The 19,410-nt window shown below is 33.9% G+C and overlaps 1 protein-coding gene across 2 annotated transcripts in view; it reads right to left on the reverse strand.

Annotated features, from left to right (window-relative positions):
* The window catches only part of Zcchc7 (zinc finger CCHC-type containing 7), a 230,164-nt gene that overhangs the window by 43,500 nt on the left and 167,254 nt on the right, over positions 1-19,410 (reverse strand). For both annotated transcript variants that reach the window (XM_047525625.1, XM_047525626.1), the window contains exons 3-5: positions 6,818-6,861; positions 5,016-5,141; positions 3,926-4,096 (exon numbers count right to left, since the gene is read on the reverse strand). In XM_047525625.1, the coding sequence (XP_047381581.1) occupies positions 3,926-4,096; positions 5,016-5,141; positions 6,818-6,861 (341 nt within the window). The remainder of the gene's footprint in view (positions 1-3,925; positions 4,097-5,015; positions 5,142-6,817; positions 6,862-19,410) is intronic.

Consider the following 19,410-nt stretch of genomic DNA (forward strand, 5'->3'; position numbering starts at 1 on the left):
GCACTAGTGGCTTTGTATTTCCTGCTGAAAATCCCTAAGATTAAACTCTAAAAAAGTTAAACATTAAGACACTATTTTTCAATTTTATGTATATATTTACTGAAGAAACATGCACCAAGTACCAAGAAGTTGAAGACTATATAGTTTATATTGAATTCTCTTTTTTAAAATAAGCATGACTGCTAAAAATATTTATTATACAACAGATGAGAACATTTTCTTTCAAGCATCAAATACATAAAGCAAGGAATCTAGTAAAATATGTCCCATGAATTATTCTCTCTCACTGAATTTAAAAATGACTTAAAAGAGTGACTCAAGTGCTGAGTTACCCAAAAGATGGCATGCTATTCTTCCACACAATAGTCATGTGAAGGAGCTATTTAGATGGGATGAAGTAAAGCACCAAGCAGGGAATTTGAGAAAAAAATTGCAAAAGAAAGAATTTAGGAGGCAAGGGTTTTAATTCCACCCAACTCTGGCTGACTCCATCATTACGCTTTAATAAAAAAAAGGATGGCCACCTCAATAATTAATAAAAATGCTGAAGCTGGGATGGTCTCTTATGAGCAGCACAGTTCTGTGGTGTAACAGAACTGGTTCTGTGGCTAAAAAAAATCAACCTTTTATACCGTTTTCTTGATTCTCAGAAGTTCTTTAAAGAGTGACAAATCTTTTATTTATCAAACTCTGATGCTTTAAATATCATGAGTTTGTTATCAAAGATATATAACATTTGCAGACACAAGACAGAAACTTGAAAGATTCTCTGGGCAGGAGTTAAACTCACAGTTGCAGAATGTCACTATGTAAGCTTTCTTTATGTACATTCACAAAGTTCTCATCATTTTGCTTTGAGACCTTGGACAAAGCTTAACTTTGCAGTGTCTCAGTTTTTCTTCTGTAAAGTGGGAGTCTTAAATAATATGTATCTCGTATGCTGGTCGTGAGGAGTAAATAAATGACTCAGTCACAAATGTCTATTGAGCGTCTGTTATATGCTGAGGATACAGCAGTGAATAAAGCACTCTCCTACTCCTGTGTAGTGCTTAAAACACAGTAAGTACTCAATTAATTATAAATGTCATTATCTTGGAAATGTCAGACAGCTCAAAGAGTAGGACTGTGAGCAACTTGAATGTGCACACACCTTTTAGACTTCTTGGCACATGTAAAATTTGTTGGCAACATGAGAATCTATGGCAGATTCAAAATTGGGATTCTTTCCACACTCCTCATTCCTGTCCTTTGGAAGGTACTACTGGTATAAGTTGACTTTAGTAGGTCATGGGCTATATTTTTATCCTTTACATTGATAACTGTGGAATTTCAAATACTTTTGCTATGTACCAGTTTTCAAGAAAGAACCTTTCCTTACAGAAAAGACCTGAATGTGACTCATCACAAATTCTCTTTGCACATATGTTATCTGGTACTCTTGCATAACAGAGGTGAGGTTCTGGCTACTGGAACACATAAAGTAAAACTGGAAGTTTCTTATCTCCTCAATTTATTAAGGGTTAGAGCATTGATAGTTATTTGGAATTTCAGAAGTCTTCTGTGAATGAGCAGAAAGTCTAAGTGAGAAGATGAACATGACAAAGCAAGATAGAGAATAGTATTGTCAGAGGCTATGATAATACACAGGCATCTACATGAAGAAGTAGAAGTAATGACTTGGAAGTAGCCATGGCGAATAAGGAAGAGGTGGAGTCTATCATCTCATAAGTACATGGTATATGGGTCAAGGAAGAATGAGCAGCAAGCATTTAAGAGGGCTGTAGAGGAATCAGTACTTTCTGTGGAAAGTGAGGTTTCAAGACAGATCTAAATCATGTATGGGTGAGGCCAAATAGTTCCAGCAACCAGAAATGGCTCTGCTTCCAAGTGATTCCTCCTGAAAAGCTTCTAGGTGGAAAAGGACTCTGAGTCAGCAAAAGCCCATGGAAATCCTACATCAGGTGGACAGGTTGGAAACAGACCCCAGTGTCCAGAACCTTTATCATGTAATTACCCAATCCCCAAGTAGATCCCAGCAGATTTACCCGGGAAAGGTATTGCCTTGTGTGAAGTGGGTCACAGATTAACCCTATCTTAAAAATTTACTAATCCTCAATGCCATTTTAGATAAGAGTTTAACATATATTAGAGGCCAAAATGAAAAAGTTAAGATTAGCTATAGATTTAGCTCATAGTTGATTATATAACCTTTTATACAAGTAATTTTTAACTGTTCTGTATTATAGCTTATTAGAAAAATGTAGGCAAGTAAGAGTGTATTTGTAAGAGTTCTTTGGAACAAAGGAATAAAAAACGGATGCTGTTAAACATAACTGCCAAACTAGAAAATCTTCCTAAGACAATTATAATTGGTAACTCAATGCAGAGAACAACAATAAAAGAGTAAACCAACATAGAACTTATCATTTTTAAGACTTGGTTAATACAGAAAAATAAATTTAAACTACTTTGGAATGAACTGACCACTTCTATCTCTATATCTAGTCTTCAGAATTAGAACATTCAGCTTAACAATATTCAACCTTATTAGTGCCCTAAGCAACAAAGATTTAATACAATAAAATATTTTCTTTTTATCTGATCAGTTGGATTGGTAATACTTAGTGTTGATGGGCGCAGCATTCACTTCTCTACTGCTGGCGGATGAATATACTGGTACAATTTTTTTAGTAGAGTAATTCATAATACTTATCCAGACATAAATGTATGTATTTTGTAATTTCACAGTTCCATTTAAAGTGAGACCTATTATGCATATGTAGATAGACATGCACAAACATAAAAAAGATGTTTACTTTAGTATTACTTAAAAATGAATATAATAAATTTACTGGTAGAATTACAATTAATAATTATCATGTTATTTACATGAAATACATACATATCAAACACTTGTACTATTTTATCTGAAATTCATTTCAACAGAAAGCCATATTATTTTTTTGAGCAAAAGGTAGACTTCAATATAAGAAAATAAGATGTTTGTGCTTTTCCATCATGTCTTTGAGATGTCCACGTTATAAGAGAAAGATTTTTATGATGAATTTTAATAGTTAAGTAATGCTTGAAAAAAGAGAGCTTTCATGAATGTCCCTTTAACCAATTAGATCACCAACTAGGTATGAGTATGAAAAATGACTTTGCACTGATTAGCTCTTAATACAAAATAAACATATGTTACTGTGTAGTAAGGGATGCAATTAAGCACTAAAATGACAGACCCTTAATGAGATGTTCATTAGGAGTAAACTGAAAGTAGAAAACTATATATTCCACAAAGCTGTATTTATTTACTTTAACAGCCCTCTGGTCTCTGAAATTGTGATGAGAACTGGCCTCAGCTTACACATATTTATGACTGACTGCAATGTTCAATATAACATTTTTAATGTGCTGTAAATAAATGAAATGTTGTCTAAATTACTTTTCCTTCTTATTCTTAAAAATAAAAGTATTCAGACTAGCATATTTAAAGTTTTAGGTGGATTGTCCTTCTTGCCTAATACTATTTATTATACCAGTAAAAAAATCATCAACAAAAAACATCAAATCAGACTTCCTATGGACATAAGTAACTGCTCAGTGTGCATATATTTTCATTTAAATATGCATGCATATGTATATAAATTTTGCATGTTATTTATTACATAATTCTTTAATATCTTTTACCTGGCAAGCACATCAAGGACTAGCACAGGCTTAAAGTATTTAGTGATGCTACCTCCTCAGGCACATATTCAGTAGAATTCCCGCCCTGATATTCAGAGTACTGCTTTGCACATTCACTGGCCAAGAGTATATGATTACCATCTATACAGGGCAAAGTAAAAGTTCTTTTACATACACTGACTGATAGTTGCAAACAGGTACACTGTCTACAATTAGTTATATGCAGTTTACTCACATCAGCATAGTGGCCTATCATATCACACCGGTCACATCGTTTTCTCCAGGAAGACCTTTCGAGACATCTATGAGTGGAAGACATAGGCAAAGAACAGTCTAAGCAAAAGCGAGCTGGACAGGCATACTGAAGGTGTCCTCTCTCGGAACAGAGGCAGCAGGGGCGGACTTTCTGTGGCAGACAAACAGAAAACCTCTTTAGCAAAACACTTCAGTCTCAAATGGTAGAAGATTAATATTTTTCTATATATATAAAAAAATTCCACATTAACTTGTCTTAAAACAAGTTAACACAAGTTTTAACACAAATTATTCCACATTAGCTTGTTTTAACACAAGCTATTTATATGCTGTGGTGCTACAAAGTCTTAGTCTAAATGTACTGTCAGTAGGCATTCACTACTTATGTCTTGTCTTATAGGAATGTTCAGAGTGAAAAGCATCAAAGAGGAAAATAGGATGATGAGGATATCAAGCTAAGTCAGAGGAGGAACAGATACAGAAGAGGCAGTTTTGCCTGAAACAGCAAAAACAATGATGAAATATGAGCACTGTTCTCAACTATTAGAAAGACAGTCATCTGGAAGAGGGAATAAGTAAGGTAAGGAAAAATCTGTTTAGACCTTACTATATGTCAGGGAATGTCTAAGAACTTCATTTCTGTGTTGCTCCAAAGACTGATGTACCTGCTTAACATAATTTATATTGACATAATATATAAATGACTAAAATTACAATTCTCTAGAAATGAAAATTATCCTGCAATGAAACAAGTTGTTTCATAAGGAATTTTGGAAGTGAAAGGTATCTCAGGAATCATCTTATTCAGTCTTCTCATTTTACAGACAAGAAAACCAAGGCAAGAGAGTTAAATGATTTTCCCAAGGTTGTATGATCAGTAAAAGGAAGCTGGAATTAATTCCAGGTTTTTCTGATGCTTACTTTAGTGTTCTTTTCCTCTAGGCCAGGCTGTGAGCTATATGAAATTTAATATACATTTACAGAAAGATTTGAATTCTAAGCTTATAGGGTTTCAACACTAAAATTTTGACTTTAACAATGTGAAAAGAAGCATTATATGTTCAACATACTTGTGGTAGGGGGCAGTTTTTGGATAAATGGCCACATTTGTCACAATTTCTACAGGTAACGTTTTTGTTGGCAGAATAGTATCGGCGGGTCCATCTTCCGGATGATCTGTTATTACCTATCTGGGCCTAAGAAGGGGAAAAAAAAGTCAAGAATTAAAAAAAAAAAAAAAAAAATTCTATTTAATAAAAATTTTCCTTTTAAAAGATAACTATCAGTGAGTAAAAAAACATCAAACATGAAATCAGTCCCATTACATTTTTTTTATTTTATAAGGAAAATAGATTTATTTTGACTTATGTTCTGAAGTACAAGGTTTAGGGGCCTCATTTGCCAGTGACCTTCTTGCTGGCAAAGTCTTGAGGTAGCACATGACAATCACATGGCAAGATATAGGGAATATGTGTATCTATGTCTGTATGTCTGGTCTCTGTTCCTCATATAAAGCCACCAGGATTCAATTATGGGTGTTCCAACCTAATGATCTTATCTAAACCTAATCACGGTTTAGAAAATCAGAATCAAATAAAGTTTTCATCCTTGTCATGTCACTAACATATGACTTTGGGGATTAAACTCCTGTAGGAATTTGGGATGGGGGAATAAACCACATCCAAGTCATAGAACTCTCTAACCAGAAACGTCCTATAGGATTCCAGTACCAAAACTAGTCCCATTACTTTTTAAAGGGAAAACAATTAATAGTCACATCTGTTCAATTTTGACCCCAGCAACAGAGAACTTCATGATCTCTCTCTTATTCTCTAAAAAGAGGTAGAAAGACATCAAAGGGATACCATAAAGATAGTTTTATTCCTTTCTACCTGTCCCTTCTTTTATACTTGTTCACATAATTTCTTCTCTTTTGTATCCTTCTCCATTTTTAGTTCAGATCTAGCAGAGGTACTGATATGCATCATTTATACATTCTGGTGGCATTCAGAGTCAAATTCATTGCTGACTTCTATATCTAAATCTATATCATGTATTTCTAAAAGAAAAGTCTGCTTAAATTTTTAGTTAGAGAATAATGTTTTTATGATGTTATCTTTTATAAAGTTATATAATCACATAGCTGCCAAATACCTCCCCCCTTCTTTTGAACAGCTCAGGGTTACTGTTAATGCATACAAGACTGGATTATAATTTCTAAAAGGGAAAGACCCATGCTACCACAGAGACTCAATTCTAGCTGTCTTACATTCTAGTCAAATTCTAATGTCTGCAAAGGAATATTGGTAAAAATACATCGTATGGAATACCTAAAGAGGAATATGTAAATCTCAACCATGCTTTCATCTCATTTGGCAGAATCCCATCTTTGACAATCTTCATCTATTTGTGATTCTGCTGACTTGCTAAGTAGACAGTTATCTCTTAAAATTTCTATTCTTTTTTAGCATCTGCCACAAGAAGATCAATATTTGACAATGTCAAACACCTGCCATATCCTAAATATAGACTAACCATTTCCTTACACTGAAGAAGCAGTTATTTCCGGTGTTGATCTTTAGTGGTACCAGGACATGTGGGCTAAGAGGACTCATTAAGACAGAGAAGAAATAGTAAAGAACCTATATCACTATGCCTATTAATCAGCTGATAAAAATCAAAGCTGAACCTAATTTCTGAAAAGTCAGATCACCTAACATACTGAAATCAAACTTGCTAAGCCACTTGGACCACTGCTATTTTAAAAATATTTGATCCTTTCAAAAGTTATTGTAATGAAATAAAAGGAAACCTTGCATCAAAGGAAAATTTATTAACCTATCATCCAAAATTTCAAAAACAATGACTTTACCTCAATGTCTTTGTCACTGATGAACCAGTTTACATCATCTTCTCCTACAAAACAAATAAAATGTTACTCAACCTTGTCACCTTTAAAGCACTTCCAGATAGACAACAGATTACCTGATTTGTTAGTACTCAGATTGGATTCTAGAGGTATAGTAAGAAACGCTAAATACCTTAAAATCTGTTTTATTTTTTGTTTTGTTTTTTGGTTTTTTTTCCCGTGCTTGGGATGGAACTCAGGCCCTCGTGCATACTACATAAGTGCTCTACCACTGAGCTACAGCCCTAGCCCTAAATACCTTAATTTAACTCTTAATTTTGCTCCCTAATCAGTTGTGTGGCTCTCAACAAGTATCTAACACCTTCAAGTCTGTGAAATGAGGATAACAGTATTTGCCCTGTCTACTTAAAATGTCCTGTGAGAATTGAATGAAATGTGAAAAGGCTTTGAAAGTCATTAAACTATATACAAATATAAATTACCAGTGAAGAAACCAACAATCCAACAGAAGATATAGAAAGAAACCTTATCTGTACTTCCTTATCTGACCCAAACAGAGCTTTACCGAGAAGTAGCCTTACAGGAGATGTCCAGTCATGGAGGAGATGAGGTAACTGACTGTAGGCACTGACACATCCAAAAAATTTGTGTAAATAAGCTTCAGCAGAATCTTCCCCACTACAGTCCTCTGAACTCCCAAGTTGGTAGAAACTTTTTTCCTCCCAACATTAGCATTTACTGTGTCCAGTAGTTTTCCATCCTAGGTGCCTTTCACTGTGACATTTTAAAAAACCAAACTTTGAATATTAGTTCATTATTAAGGTTAGGAATTTTGCAGTAGATTTAATAACACCAAAAACAGTGAAATAAAGGACCAAAAAAGGAGGCCAAATATCCAGAACCCATTGATTATCAATCTAAAAATACAACTGTAAAACCTGGAGGGGAAGGGGGAAAAAAAAAAAAAAAACCCACTAAATTTTTCTTATCAGCTGTTTTCTTTTCTTTGCACTGTCCTTTTAAAAACCTGTGAATGGTTGCCATTCCTTTGGCCCTCCCAGGGCAAAGGAGGAAAAGGACCTATGACTAATGCAAAAGCTAAGATGTCAACAAAGGACTGAAAGATTTTTCTTTCCCCTAAGGCAAAGTAAAGATTTCCTCCTTCCTCCTACCTTACTACTTTCCTCTATCTCCAAAATACAAATCAAGGTTAACTTGTTTTTTTGAAAGGAATTTTGAAGAGACACGAAGTAATCTACATTTTCCCAGGCCTACCAGGAATAAGTGTCTAGAAATATATATTTAAAAAAATACTAAGAAAATCATAAGGCTGCTTTACAAAAAGACCAATCCATAGGAAAGCAGAGATGCTGTGCTGATGATTATTTTCTTTATAAAATTTGGAGGCTGCATCCATACACTGAGAGTGGAGAATACATTAAATAGCAGCAGCTTGTATTTCTTCATCATCACTATCCATACTATTATTATTTAACTCAAAAGGTCCAGATAAGGAACATGCTTTGCTATAACTTTCAAAACAGCTTTCTATATCTCAGTGACCTTCATCACTGAAATTAAAAATGACCATTTGAAATCATTTAATTATGAATGACTTAATATTGTTCTTAAAAAAAGAAATAAATACAAAGTCAATTAAATACAAAATAGCAACTGTGACTATTCCAGAACCCCCAGTAAATTTACCCATGAACACAGAATAATGAAAAGGGTCTGGGAGAGTGAGATGGATTCCATTCAGATTGTTTTAACATTCCTGTGGAATTCAACAATATTCTAGGTTATTATATTAATGACTCATAAAAAAAGTTATAATAAATTCTTACTGTAGAAAATCTACCACTAAGTATACAAAATAGATTTCAATTATAAATAAAAACAAATATATTACCAGGATCACTTGAGCCAACTCTTGGCCTTTTCTCAAGTTCCCGATTTTTGTTTGACTTTAATAATGTCAGCTGACCACATCCCTTGCTTTTTTTTTTTTTTTTTTTTTTTTTAATTTTTTTAATTTATCCTTTCATGTCTAAACTCCAAATCCCAACCCAGCTTGTCTAGGGAAACTCATTAGAACTTTCACAGTCAACTCCCACTTGGTTAAATTTGGGGAATGGGAATTGATAGAAACCTGGTTTCTAATCTTAACTCTGCCTCTAATTTGTGTGTGGGTGTGGCTGGGCAGATTACTTATGCTCTCTGGGTCTATATAATAATAGGTTGGATTAAATTGCATTCATGGTACCTTCTAACACTGTTTCTGTATTCTAATTTTCTTTCATTGCTGGAATCAAATGCAATGCTACTTAGTACAATTTACCTAAATGTTCCAGCCCTTTGCAACAACCAGCATACAGTTCCTTGCCTTAAACACAACTTGCCATACCACTCATCTTCCATGTGTCTACCACCCAATTTATAGAATGTAAAAATTGGCCTGCCTAAAGTATACAACTAAGATTACCAAAGGATGCATATTATCAATTCTTAGTTTCTTTATAAGGCCTTGATCTTGGTGATATCTGGGATTATGATTTTTTTCCAGACTTCAGAACAGTGATCAAACCAATAGCTGATAAATCTTTCTTTGCATTACATTAACTCAGTTTAGCAAATACCACAAAAAAGAAAGATTACAATGACCAAGGCGCTAGAGGGAAAACAAAAATGAATAAAAGCTTATAGACTAGTAGAAGACAAGGTGATAAATGAAAGGAGTAAAAAAGAGATGACCAAACAAATGATAAGGTAAATTTAGGACTGATAATATTCAAATTCAAGAGAAAGAGGGAAAAAAGTCACACAAACTTGGTCCGTAAAAGGATACTATTGAGGTAAACTTGACATATAATAAAATACAGTGTGTTGCATTTTGAGAAATGTATACACTCCTGTAACCACTCCAAAAATCAAATCAGTCCAAAATGTTCCTTTGTTTATATTTGCAGTCAGTTCCCCACTCCAATTACTAATTTGCTTCCTGTCACAATACATTAATTTGCCCATTCTAGGACTCCATGTAAAGGGAATCATACACAATGTACGATTTTGTATGGTTTCTTTCTCTTAACATTTTTGAGATTCATACATGTTGCCGGGCAGTGGTAGTAGTAGTAAGTTTTTTTTTTTTGCAGAGCAGAATTCCATTGTATGGATATAACATTGTTTAGCTATTCATCTTCTGATAAACATTTAGGTTGTCTCATGTTTCCAGCAATTATAAACAAAACAGTACAATAAATGCAGTAAAAAACTTAAAAATTTTACCGACGTTTTTAATTTCCCTTGGGAAAAAATCTATACCCAACAGAATTGTTGGGTATCAAAAGCATATCCTTGGGCTGGGGTTGTAACTCAGTGAAGCGCTTGCCTAGCATATGTGAGGCACTGGGTTCCATTCTCAGTACCACATATAAATAAAATAAAAGTTCATCAACAACTAAAACAATTTTTAAAAAAGCATATCCTCCCAAAGGACTTAAAATCAGCATACTAGGGCTGGAGTTGTAGCTCAGTGGTAGAGCGCTTGCCTAGCACATGTGAGGCACTGGGTTCAATCCCCAGCAGCACATAAAAAAACTAAACAAACAAAATAAAGGTATTGTGTCCATCTACAACTAAAAAAAAAAATATATATTTTTTTGGGTGCTGGGGATTGAACCCAGGGCCTTGTGCTTATAAGGCAAGCACTCTACCGACTGAGCTATCTCCCCAGCCCCACTAAAAATATTTTTTAAAAAATCACCATACTACAGTGACACAATCACATCAATGTTTATAGCAGCTCAATTCACAATAGCTAAACTAGGGAACCAACCTAGATGTCATTCAACAGATGAATGGATAAAGAAAACGTGGTATACATACACAGTGGAATATTACTCTGCTTTAAAAGAAGAATGAAATTATAGCATTTGCAGGTAAATGGACAGAGCTGAAGAATATCATGCTAAGTCAAATAAGCCAATCCCCAAAAACCAAATGTTTTCCCTGATAAACGGATGCTGGTCCATAATGGGGAGTGTGGGGGGGTGTTAACGGAGGAACTTTAGATTGGGCAGAGGGGAGTGATGGGAAGGGAGGAGAGGGGGTGTGGAGGTGGGAAGGATGGTGGAATGAAGCGAACATTATTACCCTATATACAGGTATGTCTGCATGACCGGTATAACTCTGCATTATGTACAGCCACAGGAATGATAAGTTGTGCTTCGTTAGTGTACAATGTGTCAAAATGCATTCTGTTGTCATGTGTAACTAACTAGAATTTTAAAAAAAGCATATGCTTACTTTTACTTTTATAAGAAACTGGAAAACCATTTTCAAAGTTGTGCCCTTTTATATTCTTATCAACAATGCATGTGCCTGGCGAGGTGGCGCATGCCTGTAATGCCAGCTGCATGGGAGGCTGAGGCAGGATTGCGAGTTCAAAGCCAGCCTCAGCAACATTGAGGCACTAAGCAACTCAGTGAGACTGTCTCTAAATAAAATACAAAATAGGGCTGGGGGTGTGGCTCAGTGGTTGAGTGCCCCTGAGTTCAATCCCTGGTACCCAAAAAAACAAAAAAGAAAACCAAACCAAACCAAAAAACAATGCATAAGGGTTCCAGCAGTTTCATAATCTCATCAATGTCAGGAATTGCCAGTTTTTTTTTAAAGAATTGATATATATGAGTGCCTTAGAATGGATGTAAAGCAGTATTGAATTAGGATTTTTTTGGCTGGGTGTTGCGGTTGGGGGATATTGGGAATTGAACCCAGGGCCTTGTATATGTGTACTCTGCAAATGAACTACCATCTCAGCCCTTTTCATTTTGAGACAGGGTCTGGATAAATTGCCCAGGCTGGATTTGAAATTGAGATCTTCCTGTTTCAGCCTCCTGAATAGCTGGGATTACACACTTGTACCACCACACACAGCTTAAATAGGGATTTTAATGGGCATTTCTCTGGAGACTAATCATGCTTAATATCTTTTCATCTATGTATCTGACATTCATTTATCTTCTTTCAAAAACTATTTGTTCAAAATTGCTGACCATTTAAAAATTGTTTCACTTTATTGTTTCTTAATAACTTGTAGGAGTTCTTCGTAAATTCTGGATACAAGTGATTCATAAATATTTTCTCCCAGTTATGACCTGTTTTTTCATTTAAGTATTATTAAGAGAACAAAAGTTGAAAATTTTAAACCAGTTACAGTGGCTTATGCTGAGGCAAGAGGATCACAAAATCAAGGCCAGCCTGAGCAACTTAGTGAGACCCTATCTAAAAAGGAAAAATAAGGGCTTGGGGATGTAGCTTAGTGGTAGCACAACCCCTAGTACTGCAAGAAGAAAGAAAAAAAAAGTTAAGTTTTAAATTTGACAACTTGTCCTTTCATAGTTTGTTTTCCATGCCCAAAGTAATCTCTGTGGGCAAGGTTACAAACATTTTGTTTCTTCTCGATATTCCATAGTTTTAGTTATAAAGTGCTAAGGATATCCAGTTGTTCTGGCATCATTTGTTAAATGAAAAGATTATCCTTTCTTCAGTGAACTACTTTAGTAACTGTGCTAAAAATCAATTGAGCATATATGTTGGTCATCTTCTGAAAGTTCCATTAAGCTATATGTCTACTGCTATACCACAGTATCACCTTAATTACTGAAAGTATTAAAATCATGTAGTATAAGGCTTTCAACGTGTTTTGCTTTTTTCAATACTATTTTGACTATTCTAGCTTCCTCGATTTTCTGTATACATTTTAGAATAAATATGTCAATTTCTCTTAAAAATCCTTGTGGGATTTTGATCTGTATTATGTTGAATCTGTGGGATCAGGTGGAAGTTTTAACAATACTGAGACTCTCCATATACAAATATGATATAGTTCTTTCTTTATTTTGGTCTTCTTTAATTTTTCATGACAATGGCTTTTTCAAGTTTTGGCCATACATTTATAATAATAAATTGCTTTTTACTCACCTTGTATTGTGCAAATGTGCTAAATTCACTAAGTATTAGAAAAATTTTCTGTATGCTCCTGCCAGTTTTCTATATACATGGTCAAATTACCTGTAAGTAAATTTTACATGCCTTTTGTTTCTTTTTCTTATTTTATTGCATCATATAGGACCTCTTCTATAATACTGAATGTAAGTAGTGATAACTGATAATCTCTGCTTGATTCCCAATCTTAGAGAAAAATATATCCAGTCTTTCACAAATGAGTAAAACTGGGTTTTCTGTGGACTTTTCATAGAAGGTTAAAAAAATTTCTATCTTTAGTTTGCTGAATTTTTAGTATAAATGAGTGTTGTTGAAGTTATCAGATGCCTTTTCTCTATCAATTGAGATGGTCTCGTGGTTTTCCTCTTGTATTTTGTTAATATGGTAAATAAAATGGATTCATTTTCAAATGTTAAATCAACCCTATATTCTGGGATTAATCTCACTTGGCTAAGATGTAGTATCTTTTTAAAAAATATTTTAGAATTTGTTCATATTTTGTTAAGAATTTTATATTTGTGTTGATGAGGGATATTGACTTATAGTTTTCTTACAATGTCTTTGCATTTTTTTTAACCTCCTAATTTTTATTTCATTTGTTCTTTTTAAATATACAAGACAGTAGAGCATATTTTGACATATAATGTATACATGGAATGTATCTTATTCTAGTTAGGTTGTACATGATGTGGAGATCCACTGTGGTGTATTCATACATGAACATAGGAAAGTTATGGCTGATTCATTCCACTGGCTTTCCTATTCTTATACTCTCTCCCTTCCCTTCATTTGCCTCTGTCTAATTCACCTTGCATGGTTTTGGTAGTAGAATAAAACTGGCCTCCTCAGAGTTGAAAAATAGGAAACATTTGTGTAGAAAATTTGTTTCTTAAATATGTCATAGAATTTATCAATGAAGTCATTTAGGCTAGAGATTTCCGTGTGGGCTAGGAATTTTACTTGCAGTAAGACTTAAAAACAATAATTCCATCCTTTTATAGCTATTCAAATTATCTATTTCTTCTTGGGCCAGTTTTAGTAATTTGTGGCTTTTAAAGAATTTGTTTGTTTTAAATATACATCATCATTTTCTCTTTATTTATTTTCCTTTAAATTTCAATGCACATTCATAACAAGTATCTTAAAGTCCTCTTCTATTAATTTTATCAGTTATTTCTAGGTTTATTTTATTTGACTGCTTTTTCTCATTGTTATGAATCATATTTTCCTGCTTCTTTAAATATCTAGTAATTTTTTGGGGGGGATGCTAGTCATTGTAAAGTCACACTGTTGAATGATTTTGTTTTCTTACTTTATACCTGCTTGACTCTGTTTAAATCAGCAGTTAAAAAATTTCCACATCAGCTGGACCTTTTTAAAAGACTTTGTTTAAGGGTATATCCAAAGTAGTCTTTGCTTTAGGACTAATTTAGTCCTATTACTAAAATATGGTCTCTGATGAATGCCTTGGGTGTTCAACATTGTTTCTCCACTCTGGCTAGGAAGATCTTGTACATTCTAGGAACAGGATAGTTTATAGATAGGTTTTTGCCCAGGTCTGGTGGAGTATGTATGAATAAGCACTCAGAACCCTTAGCATCCAAGGGTACACATATATGGATTTCTGGAGTGATTTCTTCAGTAGCCCCTTCTTCCTCCTGTACTTTGCCCCGCAAATTACAACCTCTCCATTCACTCTGAACTTCGTTCTTTGTTTTCTCATTTTAGTGAAATTGTAATGCTCTGCTTTGGTTCTTTCTCTTGGCACCATTGTCCAGAAGTTGGCTAGGCAGAAAGCTGGGTTTGTTGTAGGATTCCTCTCATAAATCCTGGTCCTGTACTGCCTGTCATCCAATATCTGAAATTTTTCTAACTATTTTGTATTTAAGCCCAATGAATAATTTTTTTCCCATTCCAGATATTGCATATTTCAGCTCTCAGAGTTCCATTTGGCTTATTTTTTAAAACATCTTCCATTTCTCTTCTTATTATATTCATCTTTCCTTTTAAATATGCGAATATTTATACTAGCTGTATTAAAGTCCTTATCTGCTAATTTTATCATCTCCTGTCAGGAAGGTAAGTTGGGCTCTAATTAACCCAATATGGCTAAAAGCAGATGTCTTAGAGAGTATTTTAATAAGTGAAGATGAAGGAAGACATTGAGAGAGAGAGGAAAGGCATAAGCAACATAATGAACAAAGCAAAATAATTCAGCAAATAATACAGTTTGATTAGAATAAAGATATAATACCATGACTAATAATTTTCACAGGATTTTTAATATGTAAAAGTACCTGAGTTAAAATATTATTATTTACAGAAGCTTATGGCCAGAAAGACACATGAGGAATTCATTAATATTAAATCTGTTTCTGAACTAAGAAACCTTCCATGTCCTTTTCAAAAGTCCTGACTCCCTACTGTGTGAGATCACCACAGTACAGGAATAGTGCAGCAGGACTTTTCCTACCAGAGTAGCAATGCTGAAGGCAGAGATGCCAGAAGAGTACAGCTCTGTTAATACTACGCAATGTCCAGGACATTTCACCTCTTCTAAAATAATTTTAAAACAGCAAACAAAAGTGAACCCATAACTTTATAGTCTGTTCTAAATATTTTCCCTCTATTTGTGGAACTACTGTGCTATCTTTATTATACACATTCCCCCACAGTCAATTACTACATGGTAGTTATGATAAATATCTTTCAAATTTACATGGTGATTTGGAACCTATAATAGGCTTTAAGTATACATTTTATTCTCAGAACAACTTTATATGTTACGGTTACACAAATGTTCACTGTTCTATGCATGTACTTTCCAATACAGACCAAAAAAAGGGGCAACTTGTACTTTCCATGAAACAGAGTGCTAATCTAGCTATTTACCAGTAGTTCTGCATTCAGTTTTCAAAAGTTCTTAGTCTGCCTACATTTTGGAGTGTTAGGATATTTGAAGATCATGCCTCTCCTGAAAGAGCAGCTACAGATAATAATAAAGCTGTTAATAATTACTTCTTGGGACATAGTAGGAGCTAGTAAATTGTATTTTTAAAGAATTACCAAATTTATTCATCTACGCCTAGTCATCTCACAGATAATTCAAACTCATAATCATTAAAACAATTATTTTCTTCTCATTCCTTGAATCTTAAAAATGTGAAAAAACATTCTCCTCCTGTATCTTCTACCTCAGTGACTTGCACCAGAGTCTGTTTTCCACATCAGAAACCTCAAGTCTTCCCTCTCACCTTTCATAAAACTACTCACCAAATCCTACAAATTCTCTATCCAGCCTTGTTAATACCATTACTTTGGCCCAGAGTCACTTAATTGCTCCCATAGATTATTAAAACAACTCTATCTCTGTTATCACAAACTGCTTTCCATTGTACTGTTATTCAATGTATAATATGAACACATTCCGATTTTCCTCTGGTAGAAGTATTTTCTCCCTTGTCATAGTCTAAAAGCATTTCACCTGTATCTTTGAGACCACTGAGCACTGAGCAAACCTTGTATTTAAGGGCTATATTAACAAATATTTTATTTTCCTCTCTATACCAAAGCTTTCTTTGGATTGAGACTATATCTGCTGAGACTATCTAGTTATCAGCACAATATCTTGCATACCTCGAAATTAAAAAGAAAAACAACAAAAAAGAAACACATTGATACATAAACTTGTGTGAATAAGTACTGTTGTGAACTGGGGCACTTAAGCCAACAGATAATTTAATGGACTGTATCAAACATGCAGTAAGACAGTTTCCATGGCTAGGGAAAAAAACAGAATTTTTTAGTAAGCAACTCTAAGAAATAAAAAATAACCTTAAAAAATCACCATTATTGAATAACAACACTGCTGGACACAGATCTACATAAAATGTAAGATAATTGAATCTTTATAGATAATCATGCCTGTACCTAACTAGTGTTTACGGATTAAAGATCACAAAGACAAAGCTGCCAGATATTTATGTCACATCCTTTCCTGAGCCTACTCCACTTTCCCCAATTCCCCTCTGGGATCTTCTCACTTCTAATAAGCAACTGAACCAGTCACAAATGAAGTTACTATTCCCAACTTCATCAGCAGCATCTGTTATTTCAACGGAAACTTTTGAAACACACACAATGCCACATTCAAATCCCCTGAGGGTTAAGCCACTTCATTCACTTGCATTTGTCTCAAACTGCTCTTTTTATTTCTGTCTTGGTTTTATCATATTTATATTTTTCATTACAGTATTGGGTGCAGAACTATTTTAGTCATTAAAATTTTGTACTGTATTACTGGCAATAGTTTAAATAAAACAAATTTTAACAGAAGAATTTGCAAGGCAGCAAAATACTCATCTTACTTCCAATCATTAAATTTATCAAAAACAACTTATATTTTAAAAATATGTGTAAAACATAAAATGGGGATTTAACTTTTCTTTTTTTAGAGATAGAGGAGGAAGAAAAAAGAGGAAATAAATACAGGTGCTTATTAGCACAGGGTTATAAAGAGCTCCAGCAAAGTTATCAGTCATATAAAGGGCTTTGCCTGTCCCCAGAGAGAAAGGGAGAGACAGAGACACAGATAGTTATCTCTCATCCTCCATTACCTATACCCCAAGGGTTCCATCAACAAATCACATGTTTTAGAAGTCCTTATCTGGAAATTTAAAAAGACTAAATACCAAGAACAAAAGGGGGAAATTATCAACTAAACTGCCAATACAGTGGGATTGTGGGAGTTGGTTTTTCTTGTTTTAAAGATATCTACTATGGATATCTATTTCTGAACTCTGCTCCACCAGGCCAGAAAGAAAATATACCATATAAACATCTGAAATATTTGTAAAATGACAAGCACAAACAAAACACATATAAATCAAATAAAAAGGCTACTTTTAAAAAGGTTTCTAAGAGAGGACTTTAAAGGGTATATAAAATTTGCTATCTACCTGCTGATAGCTAGCAATCTGAGAGCTATAGTCTTTAAATTGTCCTTCTATTTCTTTTAGTATTTCCTTGTCTCCCTCCTACCCCTTTTTCTTTTTTCTCCAAAGTCTGTTTCTGTGCTCACTCTCTCCTTGGTAAAACATGTCGCTCCGAAACAATTTGCTTTTACTATCATTCTTTGGTTGGATTTGCTTCAAATCTCTCTTCAGACTTTAAATCAAATATGGCAAGGCTCACATTTACAACTGCTTACGAAGCACATTACAAATATTTATATTAGTTATTATGAGTATAACATACCCAAAGCAAAATTGATCTTTACAACTCACTTGAAATGGGCTCAAATACCTTTCCTCTGTTGTTATTAATAGATCAAAGGTAGGTTTATTTTCATCTCAACCTAATATATCACACCCGCTACTTGAACAGCCCAGGTCTAACAATTCTACTATGTGTTCTTATGATGCCTCTTTCCATGCCAATTCTTAGGTATCCTTCGAGTCATCAGAGTTCATTTATTGCCTCAGGCCTGAGATTGCTGTGGTGTCCTTGTACTTTCATCTTCATTTGATACATACCAGAGAGGTTTTCTCTTCATATTCATAATTTCATATTTCACTATTATCAAAGTAATACATGCATTTAAAAAAATACCCTAGTAATGCTAAAATACTACATAAGAAAAAAAAAATAAGGCAGTTCTGTCTTCCCCATTCCAACTTGCATTCCCCAGAGGCAACTATTTCCAACTCTTTAGCTATTTCTTTTGGTATTTACCTGCATAACTCTATATGTTTATTTTGCTATTCACGGATTTATCTACTTTTAACACTGACATCTAAATTCCTATAATGTTGAAGAGGATTTAGTTCTCTCGTAACACTCTATATGAATTTTTCTCCCCTCATCCTTTATTCTCAGGTTAAATTAATATGTAATATATATTATGCCTATGTAGCAGTACATTGTTTTCCTTATACAACATTTTGATTTTTCTGAATTTAATAGTAGTCTAGTTGTTTTATTTACTTGGCCTGAAAAATCTACTTATTATCAAGCTAGCCATTAACACTTCATCTTTCTAAAAGGTGAAGTTTTAGTCACATCACCAGTGCCTTTTCATTGTATGCTTGCTTCATTATACTAGGAAAAATAGTTATCACCATTATTAGCTTGGTTCAATAATTTAATAATTTAAGCCATTTCACAAATAATTTATAGGAGACTAAAGTGATAGTGAAATTAAAAATTTAAACATAGCAAATGCAAAATTTTAATCTATATATTCTTTTTCTTTAAAAAATTTTTTTAGTTGTAGATGGACAGGATACCTTTATATTATTAATTTATTTTTATGTGGTGCTGAGGATCAAATCTAGTGCCTCACACATGCCAGGTTAGCACTCTACCACTGAGCCACAACCTCAGCCCCTATATATTCTTACTTTCGAAGATAAATGTACCTGAAACAGACATCCATCTTCCTGGAATGCAACTACTTGATCATTAATTGTCATACTTGAATTTGAACCACATCAATTTTGCAAATATATCAGATTGGAATATATTGCTTTTTTGCTCCATCACTGTAAAACATTTCCACTTTTAGATTTATACACACCAATCAAAAT

The sequence above is a fragment of the Sciurus carolinensis genome, chromosome 14, assembly GCF_902686445.1.
Source record: "Sciurus carolinensis chromosome 14, mSciCar1.2, whole genome shotgun sequence".
NCBI lineage: Eukaryota > Metazoa > Chordata > Mammalia > Rodentia > Sciuridae > Sciurus > Sciurus carolinensis.